This window comes from Arvicola amphibius, chromosome 1 (genome assembly GCF_903992535.2).
Source record: "Arvicola amphibius chromosome 1, mArvAmp1.2, whole genome shotgun sequence".
Classification (NCBI taxonomy): domain Eukaryota; kingdom Metazoa; phylum Chordata; class Mammalia; order Rodentia; family Cricetidae; genus Arvicola; species Arvicola amphibius.
This window is the reverse complement of record NC_052047.1, coordinates 148,880,764-148,898,940: the sequence shown is the minus strand read 5'-3', so window position 1 is coordinate 148,898,940 and position 18,177 is coordinate 148,880,764. Positions and strand designations below refer to the sequence as shown.

General features: G+C 48.8%; 1 protein-coding gene across 4 annotated transcripts; it reads left to right on the top strand.

Annotated features, from left to right (window-relative positions):
* The first annotated feature begins 8,351 nt into the window (after positions 1-8,351).
* On the top strand, positions 8,352-17,603 carry Peli3 (pellino E3 ubiquitin protein ligase family member 3). Of its 4 annotated transcripts, XM_038349096.1 has the most exons (7): positions 8,352-8,503; positions 9,005-9,076; positions 11,361-11,490; positions 13,356-13,457; positions 14,916-15,110; positions 15,406-15,594; positions 17,034-17,603. In XM_038349096.1, the coding sequence occupies exons 1-7, from the start codon at positions 8,352-8,354 to the stop codon at positions 17,601-17,603; spliced, it is 1,410 nt and encodes a 469-aa protein (XP_038205024.1). The 4 variants fall into 4 exon arrangements, with proteins under 4 accessions (XP_038205024.1, XP_038205052.1, XP_038205033.1 ...); XM_038349124.1 differs by lacking the exon at positions 9,005-9,076 and having other exon boundaries at positions 8,352-8,492; positions 11,467-11,490; XM_038349105.1 differs by lacking the exon at positions 9,005-9,076.
* The last annotated feature ends 574 nt before the right edge of the window (positions 17,604-18,177 follow it).

The window sequence follows — 18,177 nt, the reverse complement described above, 5'->3', positions numbered from 1 at the left end:
GGTGAGGCCAACAAAGAGCAGCCTTGTTTTAGTCATACAGCTCTCCAACGAAAGACGGGTTAAAGAATTTTTAAAAATCGAAATTTTGCCCCCGAAAACAGGAAGAGAGCCTGTATGGGTTCAGAACACACATTTCCCTCAGGAATGCGCAAGGCACTACCTTAGACAGCCAAAAAGAAATGCGGGACCTTGATTCTCCGCACGGCATTGTGGGTATGTAGTTTCAGCTCCTTATCCTGAGCCTGCTTTTAGCTGTGCTCCAGGTTGCCATCTGCCGGACCTTAGCGTTTGAAATGCAGCAAGTTAATCCAAGTGGGAGACCCTGGGGTCTTCTGTTTCCTCACGTAGTTTCATGAAAGACAGTACAATTGCAAGTATAAAGTGGAAACAACCCGGCCGACCGCTCCTCTTTCCGGCTATGAACTTGATCCATATGAGACAGAGAGCTGAGTTTAGGTCAGGATGACCTGATTCATCCTCTGTACAACGGATATTATAGGTGCCTTTCAGAATTATTGTGACTGCCCAATAACACATTGCCCTAGAACAATACTTGAATCAAGAGAGCAGTTACTGCTTTTTGAACAAAGGAAACAACCTCCCCAGAGCTTTTGGGACCCTTGCCTCAATCAAACCTGATTTCCCTCCAGCTTATTAGGCATACTTTATTGCTCCCCTGTCCTTCATATTTTTTATTGGAAGCAGCAGATTTTATGTTACATGTTACCTCACTCTGCACATCCTGCCCTGTACTCTCCAGTGCTCCTTGTAATTTCTTGCTTTTTAGTGAATGACATTTGAAGCCCTCAGGGTTTGAAGCCTTGTCATCGAACAACCTTGTGTACCTAGGCGCTTTGAGACAGTAATGGCCTTGGCAGGAATCTGACCGGCTCTCCTTGACCACACTGTTTGGGTGGAAGTGTCACCCCAGTCCCTGGCATCCATATATCCAAAGAGTCTGGAATGTTTGGGTGGAAGGTCCATCTCAAGCCCTCTCCCCTGGGAGTTGCCTCTGTCCAGACTCCACCTCTGAAAAAGTCTGCCAAAGATGACCCCTCCCCAGAGATGTTCAAGACCACTGCCACAGGGTATTTAAATCGTGTTCCAGAGAACAAATATATGGTTTTCTGGTCTTCCTTCCCCATCTCCTCTCTGGGGGGCTGGAAGGCCACCCGGGAGCATTGGCATCCATTACACCTGGGCTCTTTCTAATTTGGTTGGATTTGGTCTAATTCGGATTATTGAGTCATCGGAGAGGCTTATCAGGGCCCAGAAACTTTGCATACACCTGGCTGTGAAGCTCCACTAATTGTAGGTTTGATTCTCCATTATTTTCCACAACAGTACGGATCGAAAAGTTCTTTACAAGTTGACCCCCAGTCACCAGACTGAGATGACTTGGAAGCAACTAAGTCAAAGTTTGAGATCCTCCACATTCCAGCAGAATTTTCCAGCTTCTTTTTACAGTTTTTCTCCAGCGAGAAGGCCGCCTATTATGTAGCACACACCTGCAGATTCTAAGGCCGCCTATTATGTAGCATACACCTGCAGATCCTAAGGCTGCCTATTATGTAGAATACATCTGCAGATTCTAAGGCTGCCTATTATGTAGCACACACCTGCAGATCCTATCAGCTCCCTGTGCACTACCTTTCATGACCCTTCACTGTCTTTTTCTTTTCCCATTTCCTTGTGTGTGTAATGTACATGTTTTTACATGTGTGTGGGTGCATATGTGTAGGTATACTTGCATATGTGTGTGCATGCATGTGGCGGGCTGAGGTTGATGTTAAGACCCTCCTCCATTGCTCTTCTGCCTGACTTTGAGGCAGGGTCTCTTACTCAATGCCAGACGTTGTCAGGATGGTTTGTTTTGTTAACCAGCTTGCTCTGAGGTTTCTCTGTTGGGCTGGAATTGAGGGTAGATCGCCATGCCCAGCTGGCATTTACCTGGGTTTGGTGAAACCCAGCCTCTGGCCCTTACTCTTGTGCAGGAAACACTTTGATTGCTGGCCACCCACCCACCCACACACACACACACACAATGTTTTTGAAAGTTCTCTAAGACTTCAAATTCTTCACAACAAGCTGCAAATAAAGTCAGGTCCTTTGTGTAGGGACTCAGGCCTGAAGGTGCGTGGTTGATCGGCAGTTATGATTCACCAGACTAGCTTTAATATATATAATTCAGTTTTAATAAAGGAAAGGAAAGGGAACTTACAGACCCAAGGTTCCAGTGAGGAGCGCAGGAAAACAAAGAGCAGGCAGGCCGCAGGCCCTCAAGATTTTATGTCAATATTAGCCTAAGGGGGACACGCCTTTAGCCGAAGGGGGACACACCTTACAAAACAAGGTTTTTGGCTAGGCTTCCCCTTCATCTCCCCCTTTTGTCTAAATAAGACAGAACCAAACTAAATATAACTATATTCAATAGTAACAAATAATAAATATAAAATTACAAACAACAAATAATATTAAGAAGAAACATATAACAAAAGTTTTACTAAACATTCTATTTCAAGGAGTCTAAATAATGTAGATGGTAACTACAATTATCTAATCTTCAACCCCATCAAAGATCTGAGAAGGGAAGTAATATTACTTAAGCAACCAGGAAGTACAAACAAGAAACTTCCAAAATGTGCAAAAAATGACAGAGACAACTGACTACCTGGGCAATCACCCAAAGTTTCGTTTTGCAATGTTGAGGCAACCAACTTTGGTTAAGGCCTAACACAACTGACATAACATTTTTCAAAGGCAAGGAACTTTTTGTAGAACTATCCTACCCTGTCTTGGCAAGATAAGACAATCCTGTTTTATCCACTTATGGATATTCTGTATCTTTGTCAGTAGTTGAGGTATGGGCTTTTCTTTGCCCAAAGGCCAGTTCTGCCAAGAAGAAGACAAGCTCCCAGTGGAGTGCCTTTGGTGCTCAACGTTCTCTCGGGAGTAGAGCGGTGTTGCCAGGAGTGATTGTGTCTCATAAGTACAAAACTCTAGGTTAGATTAAAGGCCATTTTCTACAGCTCTTCAAAGAGGTCGAAGATTATACTATCTATACTAAATATAATTTCTATGTATCTAAAAAACCTGAATATCCTAAATATAAATATGACAAACATATATGACGTTATATAATTCTCGATACCTATCTAACTTGGAGATTAAGAGAATAAACAACTGTGCAATAAATGAGAACAATATCCCCAAATGTAAACAATGTCATTACACAAACAATATCAGAGGTAGAAATGTACATTGCAATATGATAATTATCTCAATATAACAATTGTTTTAAACAGAGGTAGAAGCATACTCTCATACAATAGAGGTAGAAGCATACTCACATACAATGTTCAATATACAAGAATCAACACCAATGCAATTTTCTAAAAACAATAATTCACAAATACCAATCATCCCATCAAACCAGGTAATCCCCCCTTTTTTTTCATAAACACCCCTGAGTCCATATAATACCTCCCCCATCCCCTCAACCCTATACCAACTACTAAATGATGTCCCTAAACCTGAGGGCAAACTCTGTTGGGAGAGGGGGCGTCATCCTCTAAGATTGCTTCCAGCTGACATGGGGGCGACGTTCTTCTCAGGGGGTCCCGTGAAAGCAAATGATGGTAAAATTCCCAGTATAACATTTGGTTGAGGAAATTGTAACTAGCCTCTGAGTGTTTTGAGGAGGTCCGGCCAGAGTGTTGTCAAAATTGTGCACCATTTGAAACTGTCTTGTGTAGTTGGTACCAAAAAACAGGTCTAATTTTAGCGCTATTAAAAATATGACGTCATAGTAACCACAGGGGGTCTGGGAAGTTAGGGGAAATTGTATTTGTTTCCCTTTAGTTTGCTCAGTTTTTAAAAAAGACTTATTATGTATATAGTGTTCTGCCTGCAGGCCAGAAGAGGGCACCAGATCTCATTACAGAAGGTTGTGAACCACCATGTGGTTGCTGGGAATTGAACTCAGAACCCCTGGAAGAGGAGCCAGTGCTCTTAACCTCTGAGCCATCTCTCTAGCCCCTCCCACTCATTCTTTGCGGCAGAAGTCACAGGCCATCTCTTCTTTGCATAGGTCCTTGAGCTCCTCATAAAGCATACTTCAGACTCAGGGGTTGGGGCAGAGGTGCAGCTCAGCTGGCAGAGCACTTGCCTAGCACCTATGGGACCCTGCGTTTGATCCCAAACACTGAATAGACTAGGTGTGGTGGCATAGACCTGTAACCCCAGCGGTGAGGAGTGGAGACAGGAGAATCACGTCATCCCGCGCTTCGACCTCAAGGTTAGCCTGAACCGCACATAACCCTGTCTCAGAACAAATGCACAAACTCGGGGATTGATTGGCCACTGAGATATTGCTCCAGACTAAGGGATACTAAGCAGCAGAGGCCACATCTAAGCCTTCTTCTTTTTTTTTTTTTTTACAAATTTACAAATTTACAAAGTCAGGAGTTCTAGTGAAGGGCTTGGTGGCCTCTGCCTTTTTTTTTTTTTTTATTGAGATCTACATTTTTCTCTGTTCCCCTCCCTGCCTCTCCCCTTTTCTTCAACCCTCTCCCATGGTCCCCATGTTCTCACTTTACTCAGGAGATCTTGTCTTTTTCTACTTCCCATGTAGATTAGATCCATATATGTCTCTCTTAGGGTCCTCATTGTCGTTTAGGTTCTCTGGGATTGTGATTTGTAGGCTGCTTTTCTTTGCTTTATGTTTAAAAGCCACTTATGAGTGAGTACATATGATATTTGTTTTTCTGGGTCTGGATTACCTCACTCAATATGATGTTTGCTATATCCATCCATTTGCTTGCAAATTTCAAGATGTCATTATTTTTTCTGCTGTGTAGTATTCCATTGTGTAAATGTACCACATATTCCTTATCCATTCTTCAGTCAAGGGGCATTTAGGTTGTTTCCAGGTTCTGGCTATGACAAACAATGCTGCTATGAACATAGCTGAGCACATGTCCTTGTGGCACGATTGAGCATCCTTTGGATATATACCCCAAAGTGGTGTTACTGGGTCTTGAAGAAGGTTGTTTCCTAATTTTCTGAGAAATCACCACACTGACATCCAAGGGGGTTGTACCAGCTTGCATTCCCACCAGCAATGCAGAAGTGTTCCCTTTTCCCCACATCCTCTCCAGCATAAGCTGTCATCAGTGTTTTGGTTTTTTTGTTTTTGTTTTTTTTTTTTTTTTTTTGGTTTTTCGAGACAGGGTTTCTCTGCAGCTTTTTTAGAGCCTGTCCTGGAACTAGCTCTTGTAGACCAGGCTGGCCTCGAACTCACAGAGATCCGCCTGCCTCTGCCTCCCGAGTGCTGGGATTAAAGGCGTGCGCCACCACCGCCCGGCGTCATCAGTGTTTTTGATCTTGGCCATTCTTACATGTATAAGATGGAATCTCAGAGTTGTTTTGATTTGCATTTCTTTGATGACTAAGGATGTTGAGCTTTTTCTTAAGTGTCTTTCAGCCATTGTAGATTCCTCTGTTGAGAGTTCTCTGTCTAGGTCTGTACTCTATTTTTTATTGAATTATTTGTTCTTTTGATGTCTAGTTTCTTGAGTTCTTTGTATGTTTTGTAGATCAGCTCTCTGTCTGTTGTTGGATTGGTGAAGATCTTTTCCCATTCTGTAGACTGTCATTTTGTCTTGTTGACCGTGTCCTTTGTTTTACAGAAGCTTTTCAGTTTCAGGAGGTCCCATTTATTCATTGTTTCTCTCGGTGTCTGTGCTACTGGGCTTATATTTAGGAAGTGGTCTCCTGTGTCCTTTGCTTTTAATCCCAGCTCTTGGGAGGCAAAGGAATGATACCTCGTGAGCTGGAGGCCAGCTTGATATATATGGTGAACTCCAGGCCAGTAGGGAGTACACAGTCAGACCCTATCTCAAAAAACAAAGCAAGGAAGCCAGAGCAATGTCTCAGTGGTTAAGAGCAATGGCTGTTCTTCCAGAGGACCCTAGTTCAATTCTCAGCACTGACATAGTGGCTCACAACCATTTGTAACTCCAGCCCTAGGGGATCTGAGTTTCTGGCTTCTGTTGGCACCAGGCATACAAGTGGTACACAGACATATATGAAAATAAAACACTCATATACATAAAAATAAAACAGACTGAAAAATTCTAAACCAAAACAGACAACAGAAATAAAGTCAGGAGCTCAAGAGCCCGGGGTGTTTGTTAGAGAAACCTCTTGGTTTCTCTTCTGAAAGTCATTTCTGTAAATCTGTTTCGTTCTTGGGGGTGTGGAGGGGAGGCACTTATTGCCACTCAAGGATTAAAAGACTTAATTTGCTCAAATTCAACGCAGAGAGCCAGATACAGACAGAAGAGCTTTCTTTTGTAAGTTTGTGGTCCGGAGGAACTGAGCGCGCAAAGTCGGCTCTCTTGAGGAAATACAAAGGATAGGAGCGTGCTGGTGGGAGGGGAGGCAGCTGTGTCTGTCTCCGGACACCAAGGAAGTCAGAGTCCAACGAAAGCTACAGAGAAAAGTGATCAAGCTGAGCTGGAAAACAGATAAGCGCTTAAGACTACCGCAGTGGCGTTCCTTGGCCTCCGCGGGTGATGCACCTTTCCCCGCCTCTTCTCGTAGTAGTATCCTTCTCTCAGCTCGCCCCCGGCTTCTCTCTAATGCCAAGGTTTCTCCAAATGGGAGGCTGGGTCTTGGAGTCCCCAGTCTAAGGTTGGGGAAAGGAACCTCTAGTCTACTGTGAGGAGGCTTCGGTCTAGGGGAGAACCCCGGAGATCCTGGATGGAGGGTGAATCTGGAGCCTGGGATAGGGGAAGGGTCTTGTAGACCAAGTGGAGTTCCTCAACCAGTCAGGAGGGGATAGGGAGTCCCTCAGAGGGAATGGCGGGAGGGACTTCATTGGTTCTAGGGGCTGGGATCGGGAAGGGGCGCGGGCTCCCAAAAATCTCTTGGCAGCTCTGACTACAGCGAGGCTATGCCGCAGGAGGCGGAGCCTCGGAGTAAGGCGGGGCCCGTGGGGGCGGGGCGTGGGATAGGGGTGGAGCTTGGAGGTTTGTGTGCTCAACCCTCCCTCCTCCGGGCCCCGCGTGTCCCCGTGACGCGGCTGCACCGAGCAGCCGCGGGCCGAGTCCATCCCGCTGCAGCAGTCCCGGGGTGCAGCAAGGGTGAGGTGGGTGGGGGCGAGCAGCGCACAGAGAGCCCTGAGCGCCGCCAGGTGAGGTCGGAGAGGTGGAGGGACTGGGAGGCGGGGGCTGTGCCGGGAGTGTGCGGGGGGCGTGTTTGGGTATCTGGTAGCAGTGAGGTTTGGGGAGCGGGTCTGAGGGCTAGCGCCTGTGGCTGTTAGCGCGTGGGCGCGTCCCTGCGGTATCAGGTCTGGGTGTGCTGCGCCCCTCTGGGCACTGCCCGCGGTGCTAGGGGTGTGCGGGACTGTGTGTGTGTGTGTGTGTGTGTGTGTGTGCGTGCGCGCGCGCGCGTGTTTGCGAGGGGCCACCGGGCTGTGTATCTGCGTATGCGCTGGGCCATCATTGTGCCCGTCCAGAGCGCGGGGTGCGGGCCTGCCTCAGCGCAGACCATCCTGCCTTGGGGTTGTTAAATAGGCAGCCTGCGGGGGACCCGCTCTGCTGCAGAGGGAACCCGATTGAAGAGCGCCGCCCCCACAGGCCTCTGGAGACCAGAGCGGCCTGAGTACCGCAGACAGACACCTGAGGGAGGAAAGGAGAGAGGGAGAGAGCGAGGGAGGTGGTGGTGCGCACCCGGGAAGGATCTGGAGGCCTGCCTGCAGTGCTAGACCAACACGGGGAGACTGAGTGAGGTGGATGACAAGAGACAGGCAAGCGGACAGAGGAAGGCAGGTTGATAGGGGAGAATCGAGTGTGAGAAGAGAAAAGGCAGAAAAGGCAGAAAAGGACAGGCTGGGAGGACAGAGAGTCATTGGGAACGGACTGACCGACAGAGGCCTAGACCTGCAAAGGGGCAGAAAGATTAAAGTGAACACATAGAGCGAAGAACCCGTCAGAGAGAGTAACTGAGGTCTTGGGGTTAAGAGCTTAAGCCAGGAACTAAGTCTGGGAGGTAAGGTCCCTTGAGTCCTGGCTGCTCGTCTTCCAAGCATATTCCATCCAAAGTTGGTGTATTCCACTGGCCCCATCAAATATCCTGACCCTCTGATTTCGCCGTTCTTTCTTGGCCTTTCTCATCAGTCTCCCTCCTTGGTATCCCAGCAATGTCATCATTTAGGGGAGACAGAGTAGTTATAGTAACAAGTGTTGAAGGGCCACTCTTGCTGTGGCTTTGCAGCTAGCCGGAGCTTGAGAGGAGCTGGGGTGGGGCGCTGCAGAGTTCTTTTCTCCTCTCCCACTCTGCTCAGAATGGTGCTGGAAGGAAACCCTGACGTGGGATCCTCTCAAACCTTGGACCTCCAGCACCCAGGGAACAAGGGCTCTTTCATCCTCTCTTCTCCTGGTGAAGACGCACTGCCAGGCGAGGAACCCATCAAGTATGGTGAACTCATCGTCCTGGGGTGAGCCTCCCTAGTCTGGGAGTGATGGGCCTTGGGTAACCCCTTCCTTGGGTCAACTAAAACAACAATGGGTACCAGCCGCCCTCCCCAGGACTCTTGGCTCTTTGTTTCTTGTTACCTTTCCAGATGAAAGACAAAATTGATCAAACCCTTACCCAGTCATAATTAGATGGTCTTTCTGCTTCTCATAAAATTCCTGAGACAATTCTTAACTGCTTACCACAGTTTCTAATTAGATGAGAAAGGGTCTGTACTGTGTGGAGGTGTGGAGGAAGAACTCTGGTGCTGAACAAAACTTCTCCGTCCCAATCCTACTTCTGCAAGGTGCCAAACTTTCCTGTGCCTCCATTTCTCCATTCTGAAGACAGGGTTGACACTAAGTCATACCCCCAAAGGTTATCTGAAGGAAGGGACTTTTGTAAAGGACATGGACCAAGCGTCTGGGAGGCAGGCGGTGCTAAACCTTTTCCTGGACATTATTTCATTTCAATCTTCACAAAGATGCTGTAAGGAAGGAAGGAAGGAAACCGAGGCTCAGAGAGGGGAAGTGACTGGCCCAAGGGCACACAGCTGGTAAGTGGCAGGGCTGGGATTTGAACCCAGGTCTTCCTAACTGTAGATCTAGCACACTGTCAGTAAGCTGCAGCTCACTCTTGTGCTACAGATGAGAAAGTGGAGGCTATGAGAGGGGAATTTATGGGCCCTGATGGCTGGACAGCCCCCTACCCCTACCCTGTCCTTACCTACACTTCCCATGAAACTCTTCCCCCAGACACAGATGCTTCTTTCTCTCCCTGTGTCTTCTTTGACCTCATTTCTGCCCTGAAGACATGACTTGATCTGCTGTAGGTTCATGATGGAGAGTAACAATACATATCAGTGGCTGTCATCTGGTGACTTGTATGTGCCACCTCACCTTCCTTCAAATAACAATACTCACTCAGTCATATCAAGAGCTTGCTATAACCATGCCAAACTCTATCAAGCATTTTACAGTGTTTTATCTTGTTTACTTCTCAAAATCAACCTTCTGAGTAGGTCCTGACAAATGACCTCCATTTCAGAGAGGTATGTCAGGAGTGGAGGAGCCAGGATGTGTGTATGCCAGGTTCCTGTGTCTCAGCCTGCATCCCGATCTGTCCCTCTCTAGCCCTGCCTCTGCCCATTCAGGAAGTGTTCAGAAAGGTAAAAGATATGCTCCTCACCAGGGTGCTCACTTCTGAAAAGCAGCTGCTTTGTGTCCTGACAGAAGGAAGGGCTGTGTTTCTATCTGTGCAAAGCCAGGGACGGAGGAGACTGCAGACTCAGAGGAGGGGCCTTGTTGACAGCCCTCTGTCCTGAGCAGCTCAGGGAATCCTCACTTAAGCTGTGTGTCAGAGCTGCTGGAAAACACGCAGAAGTCACACATGGAGTCGGGTAGAGTGACACTCACCTCTAATTAATCTAATCAGGAGGTAGAGGTATGGAGGCCAACCTGGGTTATATGAGACCTTGTCCCCAAATTAACAAAAAGAAGAAAAAGGGTATGAAAGAGAGAAGGGGAAGAGAGAAAAGAAGCTGTGAGATACTGGAAGAACCTTCCTCTGGTGAGGCAGAATCTCTGGATGGGTCTAGAGAATATAGATATTAACAGACACACTAAATTCTAATTGGTCCTTGTACTTGACATTTTTTTCCTCTTGAGACAGGGTCTCACATAGCTCAGGCTGGACTCCATCTGTTTCCCTAAGTAGCTGAAATGACCTTGAGCTCCCCATCTTCATTCTTCCAAGTTCTGAGATCACAGGCATCTGCCACCAGAGTGCATTTATGTGGTGCTAGGAATTGAACCCAGAACATTGTATACGCTAGACAAGTCTCCACCCACTGAGCTTCATCCCCAGCCCTGTAGTTGGCAACTACTTATTCCCTTCTCCAAGGCTTTCTATGACTCCCCACTACTTACAGGAAACATTCTTAGCTCGGTATTCATATCATCACACTATACTTTACCACCGGGTCACTAAAGCCTGACCTCACTGCAGCCTGCCAGTCTTAAAAGGCCTTGGCTCAGAGTCCTCTAGATTGAAGGACTTTGGCAAGTCTAGGTGGAATATGACTACAATCTGGCTTCTTTTCTTTTTTTCCCCTCCTGGGCCTTGACTTGTCTAATTTATAAAATAGGAAGAAAGACGCTTCCCTGGCAGGACACTTCACACATTCCATTAGGTAATGAAAAACACGAAGGACCAGGAACGGAGGCAGCAGCCATGGCAGCAGTCAAGCCAATGAGTCACCTCCTCTTTACTTCTCATGGTCATCCCACTGAGTAAAAGCTAGAAAGGAAGGTGGAAGCCGGACATAATGGAGACTGTGGAGATGATGGAGAGGATGGCATTAGAAGCTAGTTTCTTCCCTGCCTGGTCATTTGTGGTAGTTGCTTGACGAATGACCCTCTGCTGCAGAGGTCTTTCCAGCCTTCGGGGCCCAGGGTAGGTGTTTGCTCCCAGAATCTCAGCCCTGGGTTCTTATCCCAGCTCCTGCCACTGGGGCTTGAGTGTGCTTGACTTATGCCTGGGTCATGGCAGGTGGTTCCTCCACTGAGGGCACAAACATGACTGTGATTCATCACCTCTACAATCCTAGCATCTGCTGTCACAGCTGAGGCATCCAGGGGACACTTGGCTCATTGCAGGAGGGACCCCACCGCCTGCCCCTCAATGCAGCCATTTGCTGTTCTGGGCTCTTGTAGCTTTGGGTAATTCTAGCATTTGTTTATCAAAGTAGGGTCTGCTCTGAACTGGCAGTTTCCTCCAGGTCCCTAGGGGCTCACTCTCTTCTTTGTCTCCTCCCACTGTCTCTCCCCTCACATCCACAGCTACAATGGGTGTCTGGCAAATGGGGACAAGGGCCGCCGCCGAAGCCGCCTGGCACTGAGCCGCCGGCCACATGCCAACGGAGTGAAGCCAGACGTCCTGCACCACATCTCCACACCACTGGTCTCCAAGGCAAGCAGCTTATCCCAGTGGAATGGATGCGGTCCTGTCCTGTGTACCCAGGTCCAGGTCTTCAGCCTTCCTAGACCTACCTGCCCATGGCCTTCCTGGAGCAGGGGAGCCCACTATGTCATTTCTCACTCTCTGCCTATTGGGGCTGGAGAGATGACGGCTCAGTAGGGTAAGAGGGCTTGCTATGCAAGCATGAAGATTTGAGTTTGGTTCCCCAGCACTCATGAACTAAAAACACACGTGCCTGCAACCCTAACACGGTTGAGGGCAAAGACAGGAGGATTGCTAGGCTTGCTGACCATCATCCTAACTAAAAAACACAGGCTTGGCCGGGCGGTGGTGGCGCACACCTTTAATCCCAGCACTCGGGAGGCAGAGGCAGGCGGATCTCTGAGTTCGAGGCCAGCCTGGTCTACAAGAGCTAGTTCCAGGACAGGCTCTAGAAACTACAGGGAAACCCTGTCTCGAAAAACCAAAAAAAAAAAAAAAACAAAAAACAAAAAAACAAAAACAAAAAAACACAGGCTCCAGGTTCAGTGAGAGACATAAATCAGAGTGAAAAGAGGACTCCCGATGACTTCTGTGGGCACATGACCTGTGCATACATGTGTACACCACAGACACACCCCAAAATGGTGCTAACAGACATCCTCTCAGTGTGCCCACTCTTTAACAGCCTGCAAAGTGTTTTCTTATCTGCCATTCCCCATTCATAAATTTTACTCATTTAAAATTTTACAATGTATTTGTATGTGTGTAGATGTTTTGCCCGCAGGAGTGTCTATGCACCATGAGCATCGGTGCCTGCGGAGGTCAGAGAAGGTGCTGGATACCTTGGGACTGGAGTCACAAACCCTGTAAGCTGCCATGTGGGTGCTAGGTATCAAACCTGGGCCCACTGCAAGAGCAGCAAGTACTCTCAATCACTGGGCCATCTCTCCAGCACCTTTCACCATTCTTTTAGAGGTAGCTAAGGCTCCATGGGTGGGACGTGATGTTCACACAATGTATTAGTCAGGGTTCCCTAAAAACTGAACTCATCTAATGAAACTCTACCTACCTACCTACCTACCTACCTACCTATCCATCTATGAATAAAGATATGGGATTATTTATTAAAATGGCTTACAGACTATGGTCCAGCTAGTCCAACAATGGATGTCTACCAATGGAAGGTCAAGAATCTAGTAGTCCTTCAGTCTACGAGGCTGGATGTCTCAGCTGTCTTTAAAGTACTCTGGAATCCTGAAGAAGTAGGCTCGAATGCCATTGAAGGAATGGACCTGCAGTGAGAGGGAGAGCTTCCTTCCATGTCCTCTACATAGGCTGCCAGCAGGTGTGGTCCAGATTAAAGGTGGCTCTTCCTGCCTGAAAAAAAAAAATCTTGATTAAAGGTTTATCTTCCTGCCTCAGATATCTGGATTAGAAGTGGGTCTTCTCACTTCGATAATTTAATTAATCAAAAGTCCCTCACAGGTGTGCCCAATTGTTTGGGTTTTAGTTAATTCCAGATATAGTCAAGTTGACAACCAAGAACAGCCATCCACACACAATACCAAAGAGAAAACTTTGGCTTAAGAGGGTTGGCATGGAAGTTAAGTCTCTGCTGTTTCCAACTGTGTGCCTGAGGGCTGGTTCCTTTCTTTGACCTGCAAGTCCCAACCGTAGAAATGGAGCACTAGCACATTTTGAGATAGCTAGGGGGTTAAACAAGAGAACCAACCAAGAGTTCCTTCTATACAGTCTCCTCTGCACAGGGTGGAGCTGCCCCTTTCTGGGAGTGGCTACTGGGTCTTGAGCTGGCCAAGGAGCTTGTGTTTACACCTCTCCTGTACTCTGGGAAGTGACTGCCTTCTCTCCGCCAGGCCCTGAGTAACCGAGGCCAGCATAGCATCTCGTACACACTGTCCCGGAGCCACTCAGTCATAGTGGAGTACACACATGACAGCGACACAGACATGTTCCAGGTATGTCCTGTCTCCCAGCCTCTGCTCTGCAGGTGTTCAAAGTCAGGCCATGGGCCCAGAGACCCTGGGACAGGAGTTTCTGACCACTCATTGCAGTGGATTGCCCTTTGATGGGAAACAGGATGTGTCAGACCGGGCCGCTGACTTCACAGTCTGTAGCAAGTCAGTAGCCCTCAGTGTCAGGACACCTAGAGCTTTGGAATTCAGAGGATAGGGTACTTCTCATCATGCCTAGGTTCAGCTCTGTGCGCTTACCATTGGGTGACTTTGGGCAAGAGTCATTTAACATCTCTGAGTCTTATTTTCTCATCTGTAAAATGAGGCTCATAGTAGCCTCCTCCATTGGGAAGAGTAACTGAGGTCTTGTATAAAATGCCTAGGTTAGGCCTAGAGAGAGGTTAAGAGCACTTTTTGCTCTTGCAAAGAACTCAGGTTCAGTTCCCAATATCCACATCCGCTGGTTTACAGAGGCCTGTAACTCAGATTCAGGGGAATCAATGCCCTCTGGCCCCCATAGGCTCTTGCACACATGTGCAATAAAGTCATTCAGGCACACATACAAATACAAAAATAAGCAGGTGTGGTAGCTTAGATTTTAATCCCAGCACTTGGGAGGTACAGATGGGTGAATTTGAGGCCAGCTTGATCTACATAGCAAGTTCCAGGCCAGTGAAGGCTGTAGAGTGAGACCCTACTTGACAGCAACAACAATCTCTCTCTCTCTCTCTCTCTCTCTCTCTCTCTCTCTCTCTCTCTCTCTCTCTCTCTCTTTTGTTTTTTGTTTTTTGAGACAGGGTTTCTCTGTAGTTGGGTTTTTTTTTTTTGAGCCTGTCCTGGAACTAGCTCTTGTAGACCAGGCTGGCCTTAAACTCACAGAGCTTCACCTGCCTCTGCCAAGTGCTGGGATTAAAGGTGTGCGCCATCATCACCATCCGGCAACAACAACTTTTAAAGATGCATTCTTACTAAAGTTTAATTTGCTGTTACTATTCCAGGGTGTCACCTTTTAGGTCTATCAGCAGATGAGCTGATTCTTCCTGAGTGGAGTGTTTCTCAGAGCTATGGGGCCACAGAGCAGACGCTTCTTCATGCCTCAGCTGATCAGATGTAGAGACCCTTCATATAAGCCCAAAGGACGTAGAGTAGTTTCTCACCTGTGAATTGCGACCCCTTTGGGGTTGTATATCAGATAATTACATTATGATTTATAATATTAGCATAATTACTGTTATGAAGTAGCAACGAAATAATTTTATGGTTGGGGGCACCACAACACAAGGAACTGTATTAAAGGGTCGCAGCATTAGGAAGGTTGGGCAGTTCTAACTGCCCTACAGAGTTGTGGTGTGCTACCCTCTTTGGGTCTAACCTCTTCTTTGTTTGGTGGCTGCTGAGACACTGGATGAGAAGCCTGTGAGATCCACCTTTACATGTTTGCTTGTCCTCCTTTCCTTGTAGATTGGCCGCTCTACCGAAAACATGATCGACTTTGTGGTAACAGACACATCTCCTGGCGGAGGAGCCACAGAGGGCCCTTCGGCCCAAAGTACCATCTCCCGCTATGCCTGCCGCATCCTCTGTGACCGCCAGCCACCCTATACTGCCCGCATCTATGCTGCTGGCTTTGATGCTTCTAGCAACATTTTTCTTGGAGTGAGTGAGCCCCCAGCAGGGCTTACTCTTCCATAGAGTAAGCTGATGGGAGGGAGGCTAGAGGGCCACTGCAGCGTAGGTGAGGGGCCGCTGCAGCCTAGGTGAGGGGCCGCTGCATAGCCATCCTCTCCTACAGCTTAGCAGCCCACTTCTCGAAGAAGCAAAGTGGGGTACAAAGAGGTCAGGTGGTACCCAGGACCTCTCTGGGAAACTCGAAGGTGGGGGAACAACACCTCTGGCATGCAGCTTTTTGGGAGCTCCTGGAGTTGTGAGCTTATCCTTCATGTGGTCCTAGGAGCGGGCAGCCAAATGGAGGACTCCTGATGGTCTGATGGATGGCCTGACAACCAACGGGGTCCTGGTGATGCACCCAGCAGGTGGCTTCTCCGAGAACTCTGCCCCAGGTGTCTGGAGGGAGATTTCTGTCTGCGGGAATGTGTACACATTGCGGGATAGCCGCTCAGCCCAGCAGCGGGGGAAGCTGGTAGGTGGCCTCCTCCATTTCTCCCCACCCTTTTTCTAGGCCCTCATAATCAGTTCATTGCCTTTCCAAGCTGGGAGATGATTGATGGTACTTCTCTCCAAGAGAGTCCCGCTAGGCTCTGTTTAGTGAGCCCCAGGCTCAGGGTGTTCTTGATGCTTGTCACCTACCCCATAGACAGGGCCAGAGCAAGGCCCCTAGGCATAGTGTCATCCTGCTGGGGATCCAGCAGGAGATATGAACTAGAACTACACAAATGCAGTGTGTAGAGCCAAATGGCTTGGAGGCTGGGAAAATCATATCCTCTTCCAAGGGTGACACTTGGTGTGTGTATGCGCAGCTTATAGCCCAGAGTATTGGCAGCTTATACTGTGTCTGTCACATTCAGGGAAGTTTCATGCTGTTACTCTTTCCCAGCAGTAAATGGCCTTTGGAATAGTTCTTATACTGCTGATCCAGAAGTACCCCTCTAGTGCTATTGGGAGCTGGGAGTAAGGGATAGGAATCATAGGGTCATATAGCTATATTTCTTGACTGGACCACACAGAATTCTCCCCAGGTGTCGGCACATGAGAAGGTTGTGAGTTCTAGGCCAGCCTGGGCACATATAGTAAGAGCCTGTCTCAAAATCAAACCAGGGGCTAGAGAGATGGCCCAGTGGTAAAAGCACTGGCTGTTCTTTCATAAGACCCAGGTTTGATTCCTAGCATCCACACGGCTGCTCACAGCCATCCGTAACTCCATCACCCTCTTCTGGCCTCCATGGGCACCAGACATACATATGGTGCATAGTATACATGCAGACAAAACACTCATAAATTAAACAAAACGAAAAGCAAACCACACACGTGAATGTGACATGGACGTATACTTGTTATGTGCCCACTGTATAGCAGACATTATTCTATGTTTTTGTCTGGGTGGCTTATTTAGTCTTCACAAGGCCCACTTGAGAAATGAAATCCACTTTGAGGCCCAGGAGACCAAAACACAGAAATTAAGTTATTCTCTTAGCTGAGTAAGTGAATGGCGAGACCGGGATTTGAACCCAGGCTCCTTCTAGAGTTTTTGCTGTGATCCATGACCCTTAGGACAGCTGCTTTGGGCTGGGTAGCCAGTATTCACCATGGGACGTATTCGTTCTCTCTGCTGCATTCTACTTCTGCCATTATGGGAGAGCTTTGGGAAACTTTGAAGAAAAGCCTTGCTTTGGGTCAGACTTTCGGATTTGACTCGCGAAGATAGCAGAGCCCAGGTCCTACTGAGAACAGGGGCTGTATGTACTTGGTGGCGTCTGTCTTCTTTGTGTCGGCTGGCCTGCTGACCTAGGATGTTCTCTCCAGGGAATGCCACTGGCCAGATAGGTGGCTTCTCTGGGGTGAGGCTGCCTGATGGCAGGGCCAGAGAGCTCTTGGGCTAAGGCCTTCTGCTGCCTCCGGCAGGTGGAAAACGAATCCAACGTCCTGCAAGATGGTTCGCTCATCGACCTATGTGGGGCCACACTGCTGTGGCGCACTCCAGCAGGGTTGCTGAGGGCACCCACACTGAAACAACTGGAGGCCCAGCGACAGGAGGCCAACGCAGCACGGCCCCAGTGTCCCGTGGGCCTCAGCACCTTGGCCTTCCCCAGTCCAGCCCGTGGCCGCACAGCACCTGACAAGCAACAGCCCTGGGTCTACGTCCGCTGTGGTCATGTCCATGGCTACCATGGTTGGGGCTGCCGGAGGGAGCGAGGCCCTCAAGAGCGCGAGTGTCCTCTGTGCCGCCTTGTGGGACCCTACGTGCCCCTGTGGCTCGGCCAGGAGGCTGGTCTCTGCCTGGACCCTGGGCCACCCAGCCACGCTTTTGCACCCTGTGGCCATGTCTGTTCTGAGAAGACTGCCCGTTACTGGGCCCAGACGCCACTGCCGCACGGCACCCATGCTTTCCATGCGGCCTGCCCCTTTTGTGGGGCTTGGCTCACTGGTGAGCATGGCTGTGTCCGCCTAATTTTCCAGGGGCCGCTGGACTAGGCTCTCCAGGGCCCTTGCTGCCATGCCTGCCTACCCACCCAGGTCCCCCCTCTCCTGCCATTCAGAGGGAGCTCTGCATGTGGGACTGTGCCTGCTGGCAATAGCCACACCTAGTTGGACACACTGGATGGGCTGTGACCCTCCCCTCAACTCTAGCCTCTAAGAGGATCCCTGAGATCTCTATCCCAGTCTTACTGATGGGGACTTTAGCACCAGCTCTGCCCCAGGCTGATGGAGGGCGCCCCATGCCCCTGCCCTTCCTGGGGTATCCTACATCATGCTGCCTACACCGTGTCCCTGGGGGAGTGAAGGGGCCATGGCCCCTGACTTCCAGCTTAGTCCTGTTGTGCCCTGAACCTGAACCAGTAACAGCTATTCCTTCCTCCTGCTGCTGCCCTGGGTTGCTCTATAAATCCGCTCAGCTGCCCTCACAGATCCACGTGTCCCACATGCATGCAGTATCTCCAGCCCTCTGAGTACTGAATGGGTCGGCAGTCTGAGGTCAGCATTTACAGGCAGGATAACACCAAGTGGAGGTCACATGGGCAGTCAGGTTCTCCACGGGTGGAGTTCA

Excerpts from the sequence above, each read along its gene's own strand:
- Peli3 (XM_038349096.1), top strand. The coding sequence starts at position 8,352 with ATGGTGCTGGAAGGAAACCCTGACGTGGGATCCTCTCAAACCTTGGAC. Across the intron at positions 11,491-13,355 it reads CCACACCACTGGTCTCCAAG|GCCCTGAGTAACCGAGGCCA; the intron begins GCAAGCAGCTTA and ends TCTCTCCGCCAG. Across the intron at positions 13,458-14,915 it reads GCGACACAGACATGTTCCAG|ATTGGCCGCTCTACCGAAAA; the intron begins GTATGTCCTGTC and ends CTTTCCTTGTAG.